The following is a 19,755-nucleotide window of genomic DNA, read 5'->3' on the forward strand; positions in this document are numbered from 1 at the left end:
GTATAAGATGAGATAAAATGCTACAGTAAATCCGGTGATGTAACAACTTAACAAGGTATAAGATGAGATAAAATGCTACAGTAAAGCCAGTGATGTGACAACTTAACAAGGCATATGATGAGATAAAATACTACAGTAAATCCGGTGATGTAACAACTTAACAAGGTATAAGATGAGATAAAATGCTACAGTAAAGCCAGTGATGTGACAACTTAACAAGGTATAAGATGAGATAAAATACTACAGTAAAACCAGTGATGTGACAACTTAACAAGGTATAAGATGAGATAAAATACTACAGTAAAGCCAGCAATGTGACAACTTGACAAGGTATAAGATGAGATAAAATACTACAGTAAAGGCAGTGATGTGACAACTTAACAAGGTATAAGATGAGATAAAATACTACAGTAAAACCAGTGATGTGACAACTTGACAAGGTATAAGATGAGATAAAATACTACAGTAAAGTCTTGGGCTCCTTAACTTAGGAAGGATATTGAATTGTTGGAAAGGGTTCAGAGGAGGGTTACTAGAATGGTACCTGGGATGGAGGGGTTGTCACATGAGGAGAGATTAAGATCTTTGAAATTGCTTTCTCTTGAAAAAAGAAGTTAGAAGGGATCTGATTGAGGTGTGTAAAACTGTAAAGGGAATTGATAAGGTTGATGTATCATGTATTTTCATACTTAACGACGAGAATAGTACGACTAGGGGATGTAAGTATAAATTTTGACAAGTTAGGAGTCAAGTATATTTAGACATTGGTTAAACATATATATATTATATTGTACAACATGGTAATTTACTATTTTAAAAACGGATATACGTTTGAATAATGATAAGTTCTGCCTTTTTTTCTTTATTAGAATACGTTAATGTTAAAGTGACCACATGTCATGATTCATGTGTTGTTTTCGTACAAACCGTTTACATCTTCATGTTATCGATAATATTCAGGGCTTGTTCTCAAGCGGGAAGTTACACTACACCAATGAGAAACGTTCGTTAAGGTGAACGTGGAAACGCATGTGATTGAAACGTGACGCCGTTGGTTGCCTACGTGCCTAAGTGCATGCAAGCACATGCCTGACGAAAAGAACACTCCACCTGCACTAAAGCGCCAAACCCGTATTAGTAACGGCGCATACAACGAAAATCTGAACAAACAGCTTTATTAATAATGGTTGGAGACGGCTTGAATGGGTAATGAAGAAAAACTTTGATATAAGTTTAACATAACAGCTTTATTTATGAATATCTTTTTATTACTAACGCAGTTACGATAAAGGTTAAGGTTATATTTTCAAGTATAAATGTTTGTGGCTCACAAGATGTGGCAGATATGTTTGGTTTCTCTATAAAGTTGCCATTTTCAGTATGCAATTTCACATAATAATTGTAGCAATAAAAAATTTCTGACAACTATACTAATACCTCAAAAACTTAATAACCTTGGAATAACAATTTTTAATATTAGAAAGAAAAAATTAAATATCTGAGTGATAAGAAATGTCCTGATCATTTTGACAAACAGCAAACAATATTAAATGAAATAAATGTACTCAATACAATGTTATGTACCTAACAGCGGGTTGAAAAAAATTATTTTTATTTTTTAAGTCACGCACTTTCTGTTAAGGTGTCACGTCACTTTCAAGTTTCAGCAATGCACAGACTGACCTGATTACTTATTTATTTGATTTTACGTTGCCTAGTTATAAGTCTTTTTTTTGAAATCAAGAACATTTAAATGAAATTCGAACTGCTTTATTGTCTTTTAGAAAAACAAAACATGTTTAGTACAATGAAATTTTCTAAAAAAAAATATACATTCTCGTTAAAGTTGATAATGAATTAGGTTTGCTTAGCAATTTGTTTCATTGAACGTTTTTTTTTTTCTTATCCACTTAAGTTTGTTATATCGAGCCTGTTTTCTTTACCGTAATTGTTGCCTTTATATATATTGATTTAATTTCGTTTTATAAGTATATTTTCATGACTTTACATTAAATTTCCAATTATTTTATTGTTGCATCTCGCTGGGCAATATTAATAATATTACTCGATACACGCATTCATTCTCTCGTTGTTTGCACAAATTTTGTTGTTGTTGTTGCCTATATTCCTGTTCTGATTTTACTTTCTTGGTTTATTTACTCTAATTTACTGTTATTTTTCATGGTATTTTTAATCTCTAATTTTACCCAGCTAATTATTATTATTATTATCTGTGCGTGCATGCGTATTACTTCTCATATCTTTATTCTTTTTTTTTTTTTTTTTTTTTTAACTTTAAGAATATGTTATCGAGCCACGCGTTCTATGTTCTTTTTCTTATTACCCTACATCTCCTATAAGGAGTTTTCTGCTCACCGGAAACACGATGAAACGCTGATGCCCGAAATGTTGTTTTCGTATTCGTTAATACTTATTTTAATATGGGGAATGTTTCACATTGTTTATTTTATTCTATATTTTATAATTTCCTCGTCCAGCAATTATTTGATTACTATAACACAGTGAACTTGAAAAAACAGTATCGATATTCGAAACAAGCAATAAAAAATCCCAAATAATGAAACTGTTGCATAATGTTATTCTAAATTCGATGATGAGGAACCCACTGAGACTAGTAATGAAGGAAAACTTTAATATAAGTTTAACATAACAGCAAATGTACAACGTTTCGGCAAGGTTTTTTCATCATGTTATTTTCCTCGTTGTTTGATAATGTAGTGCAAGGCGACAAGGATTGTCTGTACCTAGCCGTCCCTAATTCTCCACATAATAAGTTATCTATGCTTTGCCCACCGCGGGTATCGAAACCTAAATTTTGGCGTTGTAAACTGTGATACTTGCCACTGAGCCACTGGAAGGCCTAAACTGATAGACAAAAGGAAAGACGAGTCAATTGCACCCACTGTCAACACTTGTGTGATACAATAGTATGATTTGACCACCAGTTTTCCAGGGCACACACGGTCCCAAGGTGCGTAGCGGTTTTTTTTTTTTGACAACGGATCGCGTGCCATGAATCCTCGCATTCATGGGGCCACGCCCAGTACATAATATTCTCTAACTTTTATCTTAGGAAATATAGCTATCAATATTCTTATACTTGCAAAATTTCTCTCTCTCATCAACAGTGATAAATAGTTGTTTTAGTAGTTACTGATTACAACAAAATATGACATTAGTTTGAACAATACATATTATATACTTTTTTGCATCAAAACAGTATTTGCGATAGAATATTTTTCACATTTTAAATATCGGAGCATTGACAATATTTTTTTCTTAATAAAGGTTACAGCTTGATACCTTTTATACCTTTCCTTCCAAAGGAGAAAGCTATATTTAGCTCTTTAACATTGCATCTATCGTGATACCTACGGTTCATATTCTAAAACATTTCCTACAATATCTCAAGCATAACGACAGTATTGCGATAGTACTATTACATTGTCAATATTTGCTGATTCTTTGCAACAGAATGGTTCAGCCTTTTGGAAGGGGTATTCACTCCTTATATTACAGAGGAATTCATGCTTCTTCGAAATTTTTTAAATAAACCCTATATAGGGATTTAGTTTCTGCCCCCATCCCATATTTCACGACTTGGGTTTAATTTATCCTCTATCTCAGAAATTATAGGGGTTGCTATAACCCCCTAGTTAGGAAGTTAAGTATTTAAACTATAATATCTACGAACTTATATTTTTCTCATAGCAGTACATTTGTTTCAAAGATAATTACATTGTATTAAATGTATTTTATTTATTAACACTTACAAACAATATTTTTAACATTGAAATAATAAGGAAAATGCTGTCATTACATTAATTTTAACACTTTTGAAATTGCAACAGTTTCAGTAAGATTGTCCTTTACAAAGTTGAAACTAAAATAGATAAATTAATAAAATGTCTCGTGACACTTTTCAGCTTTAAATAATATTGTGTGTGCATAATGAATTTGTCAGATTTATATTAGGTTACTCCTGTGTTCAGGTACTGATGAAACTTTTTCAAAAAACGTGATGTTTTCCAACTGCATTTTACATTGAAGTTTAACCCACGAAAAGCACTTCTTTCTCATAAGTGGAGAGTGAGTCTTTTGTTTTGGTATACTATCACGTGCGGTAGGGGGTGTGCAGTTGGATGAAAAAATTCGCTCTCCGAAATAAATGAGCTCCTCTGTGACACACATATACCTTATTTTGCTCTCTCTCTCTCTCCACATATACTGTACGATATTTTTGAGTTAGTAAAAATAATGCCGTGTAAGCGACATCTTTGGGAAAGCTGTTTGTTTGTTTGTCCATGGTACGTGTTCAAGAGGGTTGCCCCTCGAGCAGTCAGAAATGAACCATCGCTCTTCACCCATTATTGGGGTGGCTAAGCCTTTTATACGCGCCGCCTGTGTCTTTTCCCGAGAATTTGGAACATTCATGTGGCTCTCTACCTCTGACATAAATGACTCGGGACCGGTCTGTAGGGGAATGCAATATATTGGAAGTCCACAGTTTGTTACTTATCCGTGTGGCTTACTAAAAACATATTTGTGAGTGGATTATTTGACTGCATACACCAGAGATTTAACATGAAGACAAAACCTTGCCGAAACGTTGTACATTTGCTGTTATGTTAAACTTATATTAAAGATTTTCTTCATTACCCATTCAAGCCGTCTCCAACCATTATTAGTCTCAAAATGGGTTCCTCGTCATCGAATTTGATATTCATAGTTTATTTTTTAAATATTGAATAATCTTATGTTTTTGCCTCTTACAACACTTGTGTAAAGAATTGTCTAAAAAATTAGGTGGACTTGCTTTTTATGTAAATACACATAGGGTCACAGTATAAAAATCAGTGGGATTAATTGTAATATTGATGGTATTTATGTTTAAATTGTTTATATGACTCGTGCTGTTAGAGGCACTGCAACCAACTTAATGAATAAATAATTGTTCTTAACTTTGTTTAACGCAAACTGGAGTTTATTACGAGATATTTCTGTTAAGTTTAAAAAAATAGCAACCAGAATGTATCTTTATTAGCTTAATATTTCGTTATTACAGCTTCGTCAGGAGTTATCGATATCCTACAACTTACAAGTGAACCTCTTTCACTGGATTGGTGAATTTGTAATCGTAGGATATCGATATGTCCTAATGAAGCTATAATACTATAAGTTGTAACGATCTATGTCTTCAGAATGTATCCTTATTAGCTCAATATTTGGCTATTACTAATAGCGAAATATTGAGATAATAAGGATACATGGAGACATAGGATCGTTATATTATTTACCTTAGTGAATACATACTTTGGAAAAATGTATTTAAAACAAACAATGAGTTAATATGTGGGCATGCCGGAAAAATCAATCGTGGAGCCATATGCGACCACAAGTGATGAACTGAACCACGCTTGTTTACGCTAAAAATGACATAGTAACTCTAAAAGTAATATAAAATCCAAAAATATCGTAAGGCCTAATGTTAGGCCTATTTATGTGTTTTAACAGTTTAGCAACACAAATGTTAGCTGTACAACTACGACTGTTAAGTTAAAACCAACATCAAATGTAATTGTAATTTTATTTTATACTATAGCAACATTATTTAATTCTTACCATATCTGCTATAAGTTTGTCAGCTAAGGGATCCTTGTGGCTCAGACGGGGGATGGACACAGTTGGGATGTTGAAACGCGTTGAGAGAGATTCATGCCACATCTGTTCTTTTCTTTCTTCCATAGTTAGGTAAATTGACCTGACAAACAAAATAAACCAGTATGCTCAACTGGTACGTAAAATACAATATCTGCATGTATTACCAACTATAAGAGTACAACATTAGACCGATCACTTCAAGTTTTATATTTATATCCCGGTGTTGACGGCTTTAAAATTTATGATGTGATCATAGTTTCCATGATTATTTTCTTTTACAGCAAACTGTTACCTAATTCGTCGGTTTATAGAATGATCCGCCCCTTGTCCTAAACGCATGCGCGAACTTCGCCTGTTACAGGTCACATATTCAAGGATGCAGTACCATGATCTTACTTCGCTTCTTTTGTAGCATCACTCACAGGATCAAAAAGTACTACCTTATACCTGCTTTTTAAATAAGCAATAATATTGGATTTATGTATTAATAGTTTGTTAAATCTATTATTAAGACGTTGATGTAACTGTGCTGTTATATCATCCGCATAAGCGTTACATCTATTGACCTTAATCTTTAGGGTTTAGTATACTGCTACTATTTTGAATTTCATCAAACGAAAACTTTCCATTAAGAAACATTTTATATACTTTAGCCACATAAAATGTAACTGGTAAAAAATAATGTAATCAAACTGTATTATGAAAACGATAGAGTTAAGGTGCAAGGCACGTGCAAAGCACCAAAATCAATACTTTGTCAAACTGCGCTATTGCTATCGTGATCTAAGAAAAAATGTACAACTTTTCAAATCAGATTTTCAGTGCTTTGATTTTTTTAGATGTTTATATCTGTAGAGATTCCTAGGGGCTAGCCAGTTATTAATATAGCAGAATGAATGATATCTCTCAGCTGCTTTACCGCGTAAAACACGAACTTTTGTTTACCAGAAGAAAAAAAACAAATACGCTACACGTTGTCACAATGCAATCGCATGCTGAAACATTTCAGATAACCATACTGAGCTTGGACGTTTGTAACTAGAATGTATAGCTAGTTTTAATCTGTTACACACAGCCACTCGTTTATGCAAAATACTCACTAATCCGTCTAGACATCACTGCTAACTTTCTGCTTTTTTTTTACTGCTCTTTCTATGTTAAGTCAGCATCATAGTGGTTGGGAAGTCTTCTATTTAAGCCGATGTTACTGTTTTAGATATTTCGATTCCAACATAAAATAGTACTGAAATGAATGCATACAAATAAGGAAAAACTGTTTCTCCTTAAGATTAAATTGAATAGTGAATAAAAATTAAAATGCAAGTGACCTGAATTTAAAATATAGTATATGTTTAACACATTTGCATTTTTTACTACAATAAATTTGTTTTCGAAACCATACAAACCCACTTTTGAGATTAAAGTAAACTAGTCCAGGAAAAACTTCAATACAGCTAAACCTATAAAGTAATTAAACGGATTTAGTTCAAGCACACATGTATATATAATTAACTATTTCTATGATATATAAAGGGTTTGATTTCATACTTCTAGGTATGTGAATTAAAAAACAAAAGCATAAACGTCGCTATTTTTGCACTAGCTGAATAGTTCACAAATGTAGGTAATTTTCTCTTTGTTGACAATCATGTTAAAGTTTTTATATATCCCTAATAAACTGAAATTATTCTTATTGATTGGCTTAGTTTAAAATTATATTTCAAGTAAGATAACTACGAAAAGGGAGATAATAATTTGATTTGAATTACAACTGTTACTGTGCAGATACTTGCTCTTTATATTATTTTGTATAGTATTGTTGTAACATGTTTTATCTTGGGTGGCTTCTTTCGATTGCTTGGTAAAAATAATGGCAAGTGCAGTCCACGTAACGATAACGAATTAATTTATTTCTTCAATAACGTTCGATACAGGTTATGTTCACTTTGACATAAGTTGTAGGCTTAAGTTCACAAACAACGTTTCAACAGAAATTCCGAGACTAATGGTACGTAGGTCTAAGTTACTTTTAAAGTTACCTGTAGAATTCTTTGGCTGCACGATTGAGTAACTGCATAGACTCGATAACTCTAACTATAAACCTGAACTCAGTCACTTACTGCAGCTGATTACTCACTATTTTGACATCTCACTGACTCACTGTATACTCGTATTTATATCGTATTCGGCTTCTGCTCCATGAATTTTCCAGATCATAAATCATGCGTCCTCTAGGAAACATCTAATATAAAACATAGAAAATAAATATTACAACAGTAACTTTTATGACATATTATAATAAATAAAACACTCTTTGCAGTAATCTTACTGAAGTTGCCCTCTATCTCATACAACAATTAAATCATTTCAAATAAGGTATAAGAAATATTTATCATAGATAAATGTATCAAACAAAAAAGTTCGAAAAATATACAAACCCTTGGCGTATAATAAAACGAGAGACAAGCTTTTAAAAATGTTAATATGCATGAGCTTAAAAACTTCTGACAACTTGCATTTAGAATTTTCAGGCTTTTCTTTATTACCTCAAACTGAGTATGTAAACAAGTTTTCTTCTGGAGGGGTATTTCAGTAGATTTATACTGTTAGAAACCAGGTTTCGATACGCGTGGTGGGTAGAGCATAGATAGCCCTTTGTGTAGTTTTGTGCTTAATAACAAACAACAACGACAACACCTACTGGTAAGCAACCCAGTGGTTCAGCTGTAAATATGTAAGCTTATATCGCTAAATATCGGGTTTCGATACCTGTCTTAAAGGAAAATAGCACGTTGTATAACAATTAACAAACAAATCTATTGGTGGATTAGCTACTCTTTTGATCTTTACATACTTTATATCATATATTTGTTCTCTAGCATTACAACCAAATCGTGTTGTTTTTGTTCTGTAGATATATAGTAGCTAGAGTAAGATATGGGATGAGATGAGTTTCAGCGCACGTATTTGAAAGACTACTTATAAAAGGTTTTATCAATAAATGTTAGGGTATTTATTCTTCACTGAAGATTTTATTTGCAAATCAATGCACATCCACGACTACATCGCGCAGTTCTGTTTTTTGTATGGGCCCCATTAACCTTTACACAGGACGCCTTACCATAGATATCCTATCTATGAGCTTTATGTTGTTCAGTATGAAAACGATCTACTAAATTGCTTACAGGAACTATTTATATATATATATTATGGTTCGGTTAGCTACAACTCAAGGTTCAGAATATTGAAATTATTGACATTTCTTGTTACTTTTCATGACATATTGAACCTTAATTGTTTTCTACATGTAAGGAAGATGTGACAATTCACCAATACTAAAATAACTAACAATGTATAAGTTAACTGATATATATAACTAAATTCACAGCCAACTGTCCTTTCAATTGTGACGGTGGGCTCGCGTTAGGGTTGGCACGAGCATAACTATTTACATATCTGTATCAAGATGAAAACGAGGCATATGCTCAACCCGGACCATAAATTGGCATTTGTTATTAATATGTTCAACCTGAACAGCACCTTATGTGACACATGGGCTAAAGACTAGGTCAGAGAGCAATAAGGTTCGAGCAAAGCTAACCCTAATTAAGAACTTCTGACTGGAGAGAGTCATCAGTATAACGTGATTGACTACCACAAGCATAAGGCAATCCCAACAAAATTCAGAGCATGTTCAGCGGCGCTTCGCGACTCGAATCTTAGACCTTCTGATCCAAAAACCTGTACGCTAATCACTAGGCCATACTTAGCCTTATACCAAAAATGTAACCACTAAATAGACAGAGCTTTACAGATTAGCACAGTAAGTAATCTCGATATAGATTAATTGAAAGAGTATTGTGACTTTGCTATGTCTGATGGGAACATGAAATATGGTAATGTAGTATAGAAACACAAGTGAGTTACTAACTTTAAGTGACAAACTAGGGTAAGTAGGGATTAAAGCCTTTTTTATGTAGTTCTCTCGAAATAACAACGTCGTTTTTAATTAGTGAGCTGAGCTATTCTTGTTGGCGAATCAAATAATAGCCATCAATAGAATTGCCCTTGATCTTCACTGCCCATTGGCCATCTTATTAATTAAACAAAAAATAGCCACTGCTTTCTTGTATCGGGAACTTGAGTGTTTATTGGTATTTATAGTATTTTAGCACTTGTGTATAAAGTTAAAATCATAAATAATATTCAACGTTAAACTGGTACATAATTAAAAACATTTTATATAGGCCTATCTATGGCCTTCAAAAAGTTGACGACTCTATATGTTTCGACGTTACAATGGATGACGTTGTAACTTCGAAACATGTAGAGTCGTCAACTTTTTGAAGGCCATAGATAGAACTAAATAAAATGTTTTTAATTGTGTACCAGTTTAACGTTGAATATTATTTATGATTTTAAGTTTATTGGTATATTTAAGGCAGTGTTAGGGCTTGGAAGAGCAGATTTAATAAACATTAAATGTGTGTTTTTGCGCTTTTAATTTGTGCAGCAGAAACCACATAGGCTTCTGTTAATATTTTCTTTTCTCACATCAGAACTGTATTTTTTGTAGTTCCTTTCTTTTTCTCGAGGAGAACTTCCACATTTTTTCTCGTGCTGCGTTTGGCTTTCACCTTCCGTTTACCTTTTCTTTGTTTAGAACGTTAGAGTGAACGCCATAAGGCTCTTGCCAGTACTTAAGTGCTTGTTTACGTTCTCCGTAAGCGAACGAGTTTTAAAACTATAGTGCAATCCAAGTAAGGACATAGATTTTACACTTTTTGAGCATTTGGTTTATAGTAATTGTATTTTAACTTAACTTGAGGCTATTTTTTATTAAGTGCTTTCATTTGTACATAGTTTAACTAACAGGCTGTTCTTATATTAAAGTCGTCATTAGTTCTTGTTAGACCTACGTTTTTTTTTCTTCTTAAAACACACGGTCACTTAGTCGTTGTAGTGTATTATTGTGTGTTGTATTATAGTGTATTTTTAATTGTTATTGTGAATAAATATTTGTGTGTGTGTGTGTGTAGATCTATGCATTGTCTCGTTCTATTTTGGCCAACTATATGGATTTAATTGACTTCATCTGTGGAATACTAACAAGGATGTTTGTTTGTTTGTTTTGAATTTATGCACAAAGGGCTATCTGTGCTCTGCCCACCACGGGTATCGAAACCCGGTTTCTAGCGTTGTAAGTCCGTAGACATACCGGGGGCTACTAACAAGGAACATGCACTGATGTATAAGTAACTGTAGTTTAAGCAGGTTAAGGGCGTCCGTGAAAATATCTTTGTCGCCTTAGTTTCTGTACTTTACGAGAAAATCAATTACCGTGACATACCAGGTCTTTTTGTATCCTACATCTTATACCTTGTCAAGTTGTCGGCAATTTGAAAAGAAAAACTAACTTGTATTTACAGTGAAGAAGAAGAAAAATATTGATCAGTCATTTAAGTATGACATACATATTATGATAGAAATGAATAAAAACACTATAACGTTTCGAAAGCGCTCGGGTTATAGGGTTGTTATTCATTTCTATCAAGACTTCTTGAAACTACACGTTTTTCTAACATCATGAATACATATTATGATATCAGTTTCATTTTAGTATGTTAAGAACTGAACTATTATCTGTTTTGGATTCTTATAATTCATACAAATAACTACACTATCACTGAATTACATACCTTGTACCAAAAAGTCAATGAAGTAGTATACTGAGTTTGGCAGAGAGATTCTACATGGTGCCACCAGTACAGTGGTAGGTACAAAACATCACCAGGGCCCAGCACTGCTTCATGCCCCTTGATTTCACGAAATTTTGGAAACTTTGTATAGTCTGGATTTTCAAAGTCAACCTAATGAGAAAACACAGCTTAACAATAAAGATCACACTTACAAACTTATACAAGTCATTTCTAGTATAATGAGAGGGAATCATCAACAGCCAAGGCACTTGAAATTCTTTTAGGCAGGATTAAATTAATCTATAAGATCTTTGTTTCCCAGGAGTGCAATTACCAGATTTGATTTTATTACTCATCAGGATCTCTACCAGCCTACCCTCAAATTAAAATTATTTTAGGCAGGATTAGATTAAATTAATCTATGGGACCTTGGGTGTGGTCAAATACATTAATCGATAGGGTTTGACCTCCTGAGTTCAAAACTGTAATTATATCTCAAATCGGCCAAAAGATGACGGACTATGAGCTAAAAGTTTGTACTTGAAAAACGAGAGGAGTCCCCAATAGCCACGGCTGTAATTAGACCTCACATCGGTCAAGAGATGAAGCTACGAGTTAAACGTTTGTACTTGAAAAACAAAAACTTAGAGCCATTCTATGAGTCGCTGTGCCGCATCTATAAAAAAAGTTTATAAATTGTTTGAAAGGGTTAAACCCACGCCAACAGCTTTGGTGAAAGAGTTAGCAGTGCAGAGATAAAACTTACTGCCTCTTAGAAACATCATTTTTATTGTTTCATCAAATCGTTCAAGAGATGACACAGCTTTGAGCTAAAAGTCTGTACTTGAAAAAAAACTCAGAGCCATTCTATGAGCTGTTCAGCTGCAGCCAATAATTCAATATTATTTTACCTATAAGAAAAACATTTAATATAAAAACCTTTACAATATGCCATAAAATGACATTAGTAACTTATCATAATCATTCACAGATATAACAAGCTGGTAGCCAGAATATTTTCATTTGTGGAGGAAGGGCTGAACTAGTTTCGTGAAAGGCAAGAAATCCTGCTGTTTTAAAGATGATCATAATGCAACTCAATTAATATTTTCAAATAAGGTTCCATAAAATTACACTTGCCTTATGCTAACACAAATAAACTGTAAATGAATGTGAATCTATGTTAGAAATGTATTTATAAAGAACAAATTTTTTACAGACAGTGTATTTCAGTATGCTTAAGAAAACTATATTAATATGTTATATTGTTATAATTATCAAAGTACTATCCTTGTGGAACTTATCTAAAAATAAATTAAGAAATACAATAGCATAGGCGATGCTTTTAATAAAACCCATGTTGTAAGTAATGCTCAATATGTGTTCAATACATCCAAAATTTAAATTCTTAAACTAAAATGAAACACCCTTACTGAGATTTTAATATTTTGATCACAGTGCAACAATGTCATCATGAACCAAATGAATCTAAGAACAGTTGCCATCAATGAAGAGTAAAAAAACAGCATTTAGTTTTTGAAGAGGGCCAAAGGCAACTTTTGAAAGGGCCAGGAAGAGTTTAAGAAGTTAAAATGTTTCAAATCTTTCATTTACCATGTTTAGTTATACTAGTTTTAACTCGTTTTACTCTGTTTAACATACCGAGTTTTGCAATTAAAATTTAAAATAACTGTTTTAAAACCAACTGAATATTTTTATATAGCAAAGCATGGAATAAAAGTTTCAATGCTAGCTAGGCTTTAACTATGAAAAGCAATTATATCCTGAATAGTGTTTCTGAGAATTGCATAGATTATTTACTTGAAATATATCAAGTTCCTACAGTTTCATTCAATTTGCACTTTGTAATGATACAAAACTAAAACTTGAATATTTTGACAGAAGAGATATCATACTGTCAGTGCATTTCTATTCACATACTCCCATTATTCCACCTTGAAAAGTACACACTCCTGGATTATGTAATGACTCTTCTTTTACTATTATTCAAACCAAAAAACAAGTTACTCAAGGTAGTTCCCCAACTTTTGAAAAGAGAAATTTTTAAAGAGGTTTTACCTCTATAATACACTTAAGAGCCTTAATGTCAATGACCACTAAACAAAAAGAGGAATAACCAGTTATAAAACGTGTGTTCTACTAGATTATTATTTCTGTGAATCATTTTGTTATATACAGAGATGTGGAATTCATACCGCATGATGCACCAAGACAACAAGATTTGTCTAAGTGACACCAAGTTTTATATGATACTTTACCCATTAGACAAATAGTTTTTGTTTCATTATTTCACATCATCTATTCTATTGCTAGAAAAATATTCATTGTAGATTTCTAGGGATTCATACAAGTTCATTAAAATTCTGAATTGCTGAAGTTTAGCACACACACACACCAAAACTATATACACATCCCTTTAATTCACAATCTCTCAGTCACATAACAGTAATAAATATATTCAAGTCAATGCAAAGGCATTACTACTTTGTTCTATTTTATAGTAGAATCCCATTAAGGTTTGACCACCAATCTAAGAAGAATATGTGTATATATATATATATATATAAACATAACTTACTAGTTCATGGCAACATTAATATAAACCATGATTTCTTTGTCAGTTTATGTGTAGGGTATTCTACATGCTGTGCTGTAAAATCTTAATGAATAAATGTTAAAAATTATAAAATACATATATACACACACACACACACACACACACACATATATTATGTATGAAGAGCTTAGATGCAAAATATGGTATACACAATTCCTGACAAAATTGAGCTAACAGTGGCATTATTTTGATAGTGTTCAATAAAATCAACATTCTAAAGTTATATTTTACTTTGTGTGTGTGTGTTTTGTGGGATTTGGATTGGGTGGATGTTTCTTGTAAAAATAAGTTTTCTCAAAAATTCCATATTTCTGACATACTATAAACTGTATAATTGTGAAGGTTTATCTTAATGCACATTTTGCTTTTTATGTGTAATGTTTATACTTAATTGGTTTACTTTTAATTTACATGTAGATTGGTTCTTTCTCTTTATATTGTTTGTAATCAATGACAATGTTCATGTATACACATGCACACGTGCTGCAAGTGTTTATTGACTCTTGCTACCTTACACTATCTAAACCATACATGTTACATCATCTTTGAAATTTCTAGTAGGTTATTTCTTATGCAACCATGACAGAACCTGTTTAGAGAACAAATTGTTTGGAACTTTTTAGTAAAACAACATAAAGCTACCTGGCTTTGTCTGTCATGTGGATGCCATACGGGGTGAGGATAAAGCTTGTCATAATCTTCTGGAGGAAACAATATGAATCTTTTATACCCATATATTTGGGCAAAAACGTTTTGTTGATTGTCGAAATGTGCAGGGGTGACATTACCTGTAACAGAGAAATGAAAAAACAAATATATATTTATATATATACACATACACATACACACACACACACACACACACAGTCATAAACATCAACAAATACCATGGAAAACATACTCTTTTCGGAAAATCATCAACTTGACTGATCAAACAGCAAAAACATTGAAAGAGAAAAAAAATAAATGTCACTGTTTATCCAAACACATATATTATGCCTTGAGTGTTGCCATGCCAACAAATCACATGCTTTTTAATCAAGACAAACAGTTTAAAAAAAATCAGTGTAGATGGTTGATCTGTTGAACTTTCTGGTTTTATGAATTTCAACTCATAGCTTTCTGTCTAGTGTGTCAATAATAAAAATTGTACAGTACATATTTTCTAAAATAGAAGTTTTATTCAGTGACTTTTTCTCTTTATGCAGCAGCAGCCAAGACACATGAAAAATTGTGTGTGGTTTTAATTCATTTAAACATGAGTAAATGTTGAAGAACAAGATATGTAAAACTTTATGTGTGACTATTTCTTTTTGTGTTTATGAAGGAGTAGGGGACAGAAAACAAGACATGCAAAGAACTGAATGTAGCTTTGACTCCCTTTGTACAGGAGTAGATGATAAACAAGATATGTGAAGAAAACACTCTAACACTGTTTGTGTCTTGCCATCATACTTAAATGGGTATATTTTAATTTATTTTGTTAAAAATTAGAATATTCCAATATATAAGGTCTCTGGGTAAAAGCAGCCAGAATATATTAATTATACTATATAAAATTATCCTAGTGTACTGATTAACTTTCTATTGTTATATACTATTGTTAACTACAACTATATATTGTTACGTGCCTAAGTTAACTATATATTGTTAACTACAGTTGTTATATTTAATGAAGTCATTGTGTCAATAACATTATGAATTTGTGTTTACATGTTTGTTTGTTTTATAATTAAGCACAAAGCTACATGATGGGCTATCTGTGCTCTGCCCACCACAGGTATTGAAACCTGGTTTCTAGCATTGTGCTTACATATTATTAAATAAAATTTTCAGAGGGACAAACTGAAATGTCTACTAATTGCATACAGTAACAAGTGTTATTTGATGTTCGAAAGGATTGTTTGACAAGACCTAAAAGAGAAAGTATAAAAAGTATAAGTGCTGTTAAATGACATACATAACAGAAGGAAACTATAAAATATTAAGGTTCCATTACAAAAGCCACAATTAAAGAAAGAGTGTTTTGTGTTTTAAATGTTAAAGTTATTATTGCTTACTACTGATAAGCAATAATTCATTCAATAGAAAGTAAATATAATGAAGAATATCCCAGAAAACAATTCCGAACATATAATAAATAAAATAAAGCCAACAATGATACTATATAAACAATGCAGCCTCATCTTTAGCTGAAGTCACATTTCCTTCTTTATCGTTATCGCGTTCAAAATCGCTACAGTGAGAAATTTAAAGTGTTAAATCAGAAACAAGATCACAAGAATTTATGCACATCAATTTCATTTATGATGTGAATGATAGTTACAAATTTTTGTCTTATAAAAACTGAAATATTTCTTGCACATTCTATTTATAAAAACAAAACTGTCTGGATTGATACCAGCTTCTGTATTTTTCTATATCTGAAAGAATGTATTATTGACTCATAGAATTTTGAACATAAAAAAACAAAAAAACACTCATATCTCCTGTACATTTGATCATATTGTCTTGTGAAGTGAAGCAGTTCTGATTTTGTTTTCCTGCCGAAACTGGGGACCTTACCTTGAGTTGATATCATAAGAAGATTAGCTGTGAGTGGTCCCCAGTTGTTCTGTTTTTGCTGTCTTCTTATCCAACTCCAGTTAAATGTGAGGATATCATTGACTAATTGTGAGCTATTCAAGATTTTTTCATTGAGAAGCTGTTGCATGTATAATCTGAAAAAGAAACATCCACACCTCTTTCCTGAACAGTTTTAAGGCAACACCAACTGAAATACAATTCAAGGCTCTTAAAATGCTAGGAAAAAATCAAAATTGTATGGATAAACAGAAACTAGCTGTGTATGAGTGTGAATGGAGATGAGTGAATGGAATAACATAATTATGTAGGCATTCATCTTTTTGAAGACAAAAAAACACATAGAAATACCATCTTCTCATTTTTCATTTCTAACATACAGATACATTTTATTATGTAACAATTCAAAATGTAATATATATTTTAAAATAGTAAACTTAATAGTGGAAAACAGAAACAAGCTAAGTTGATCACTGCATAAATATCACATAACATTTATAAATAGAAAACACAGATACAATTACTAGATTCTTGAGTCACTCTCTCCTGCAGCTTATGTTATGAACTTTCTCAAATACATACTTAGACACTAGGAAGGTATTTATGTCTTCATTTTTTTAATGAATAAAGCTATTAATCATATTTAACTATCAACAACTTGTATGCAATATTATATTATAAAAGAATATTTACCTTCTATCTCCTTCTTCCCAACTTTTTAGGTGTTTTGCAAATTCTTGAAACTTCATCAATACCTTTTCAGTTGGAGGTGAAAAGTCATTATCACATTTCTTGGTCTGATTGACATCAAAATATTTGAACTTGTGTGTTTTGGACAAATAAACAGTACAAAGATTATTGCCCAGGGTCTCCTGCAGGTAATGACAATTCCATTTCAAAGCTGAACCCACTAAGTTGGTGTCAGTCAGAACCACAGGTTTCTGTTTCAAAAATAAGTCAGGAAAAAAATTTTATGCATGAAGTATTATGATATTAATGACCCATTGAATATACAAAATTATTAGCCTTCCAAAATTTTGAAATTATTAACAAGAACAATAAGCTAGTAATGAATTAATTTTCTAACATTCTATTTCTGTACAGCGGATGTCCAGTTGCAAAAATGTATGTCAACAAAATTATAAAATAATCTCTTTTAAAAAATTTAAGTAATTCCATTTGCAGTTTTACTTAATTATAAATAAAATATGTTTACAAGTATAGTCTAGCCAAAGACTTGCACGAACACATTCATAAATATATATAAGAAAATTCTGTTTTGACCTTCAACTATGACCTTCAATTTTTGAACTTAATTGCATAACTAGGCAAGCTTCTACACAGTCACGTATAAATAAGTATATTTAAGACCATACATACCACACAAAACTTCAAGTTAAAACACTTGTGTTGCTATTTTATTTATCACTTATCTTTATGAGTTTAACACATGATATCAAGAACTAACAACTGTCTTAAAAGTTGGGTCAATACAGTTTTGAAATACATACAGAAATAATGCAAGTAAAAAACTTAAAAGTATGTGAAAGTATGATGCAAGTTTATTTACACAAAATAAACAACGTAGATACAAAAAGGGACAATCTGGTCCTTCAAGGATGTTCTTGCACATCCACTGATGAAGTAAGGCAAAAATAAAATTTTTAAACTAATCTTTTATTTTTCTGAAATTTATGGAGTCCCCTCTAAAAGCCACATAAGGTGCCAACCTCTACTGCTGTCTATGGCAACTCACTCTATAAACTAATCACACTGTTAGAAAATAAAACTGTAATAATTGGAGCCTAACCTATCTTTTCCAAATCTTGTGTATTTTGAATAAAGCACAAAGAAACCAGAGACCTTTATCCTTTTGATCTCCAGATAATCTTGTAAACTTCAACAGATCACCTCTACCCTTCTTTTCTCAGGAGAAAGTAAGTATAAGTTAATAACACTTAATCTATCCCCATAAAATGACTCTTCCATCCCCAGCCACCCTAGTTGCCTTTCTCTAAACCCTCTCCAATAACTCAATATTTCTTCTCAGAGAAAGAGAACAAAACTGAACACAATACTCCAATTGAGGCCTAACAGTAATATATATATATATATATGAAATAATTACCTGTTTTGAGTTGCTATCAATATGTGTATTAACTTTACTACTATCAATACAGTAGTTTCTCAATGGTTTGAGTAACTTGTCTACCACTATGCCACAATTTCCCCCCCTTTTTTTTAAATGATACTATTAAATGGGGTCTCATCTATATGTCATGGGGTACCTCAGAGCTAGGTCTTAAGGCCTTTGCTCTTTTTGATTTACATCAATGACATAGATGAAGGAATGGTCAACAAATTACTTAAATTTGCAGATAATATTAAGGTCTGATATTAAGGGTGTTGTTAGCTGTGAAGAGGATGCTGCTGCTTTATAAATGGTAGATGAGTTTTTAATTATAATGAATGCAAGATAATCCATGTAAGTTATCATAATTTGATTTATAAGTATAATTTGTATGGGAATAACCTTAACAGTGTCCTGAAAGAAAAACATCTTGGTGTAATGGTTGATAACTCTCTTAAGTCATCCAAGCAGTGTGCTGTTGCTAGTGGTAGGGAAAATAGGATTTTAGATTGTATCTACAGAAATATTGAATACAAGTCTAAAGAGGTTATAATTTCATTGTACAGGTCACTGGTTAGGGCACATTTGGAGTATTGTGTTCACCATTTTTATCAGAAACATAGCTTTGCATCATTAGCTAGATATCCTGTAATGGAACTGTAAGTCCATTGTATTTGGAGCTTAATAATGTTTCAAAGATTTGAAAGTACTTAAGTACGTAAAATAATGTATTAAACAAACTTAAATGGCCATCATGTACTAAAATACGACATTTTTTTAAAAATCAGCATAGCTTAATTTAAATATATTTGTGTATTATGATTTGAATTTGTTTTAGTATGAAATTAGTTGTACTAGTTTTCATTATTTTTTGTGCTGATGTTTACAGTGGCGTAGCAAGAGGGTGGCAGACGCCCCCGGGTGCAGGTGTGAAGGGGCACAAAGTTTCCTCTGGCCTATAATGTCTATTAATTAATAATTATGCCCTCCCCTAGGATATAGCACAACTGCCGTACGTTAAG

The 19,755-nt window shown here is 32.1% G+C and overlaps 1 protein-coding gene across 1 annotated transcript in view; it reads right to left on the minus strand.

Annotated features, from left to right (window-relative positions):
* LOC106457664 (hypoxia-inducible factor 1-alpha inhibitor-like) overlaps positions 1 to 19,755 on the minus strand; it is a 35,162-nt gene that overhangs the window by 7,986 nt on the left and 7,421 nt on the right. The window contains exons 3-6 of the mRNA XM_022383938.1: positions 17,296 to 17,543; positions 16,585 to 16,739; positions 14,662 to 14,807; positions 11,382 to 11,552 (exon numbers count right to left, since the gene is read on the minus strand). Of these exons, the coding sequence (XP_022239646.1) occupies positions 11,382 to 11,552; positions 14,662 to 14,807; positions 16,585 to 16,739; positions 17,296 to 17,543 (720 nt within the window). The remainder of the gene's footprint in view (positions 1 to 11,381; positions 11,553 to 14,661; positions 14,808 to 16,584; positions 16,740 to 17,295; positions 17,544 to 19,755) is intronic.

The sequence above is a fragment of the Limulus polyphemus genome, unplaced genomic scaffold (genome assembly GCF_000517525.1).
Source record: "Limulus polyphemus unplaced genomic scaffold, Limulus_polyphemus-2.1.2 Scaffold18, whole genome shotgun sequence".
In the NCBI taxonomy this organism is placed as follows: Eukaryota; Metazoa; Arthropoda; class Merostomata; order Xiphosura; family Limulidae; genus Limulus; species Limulus polyphemus.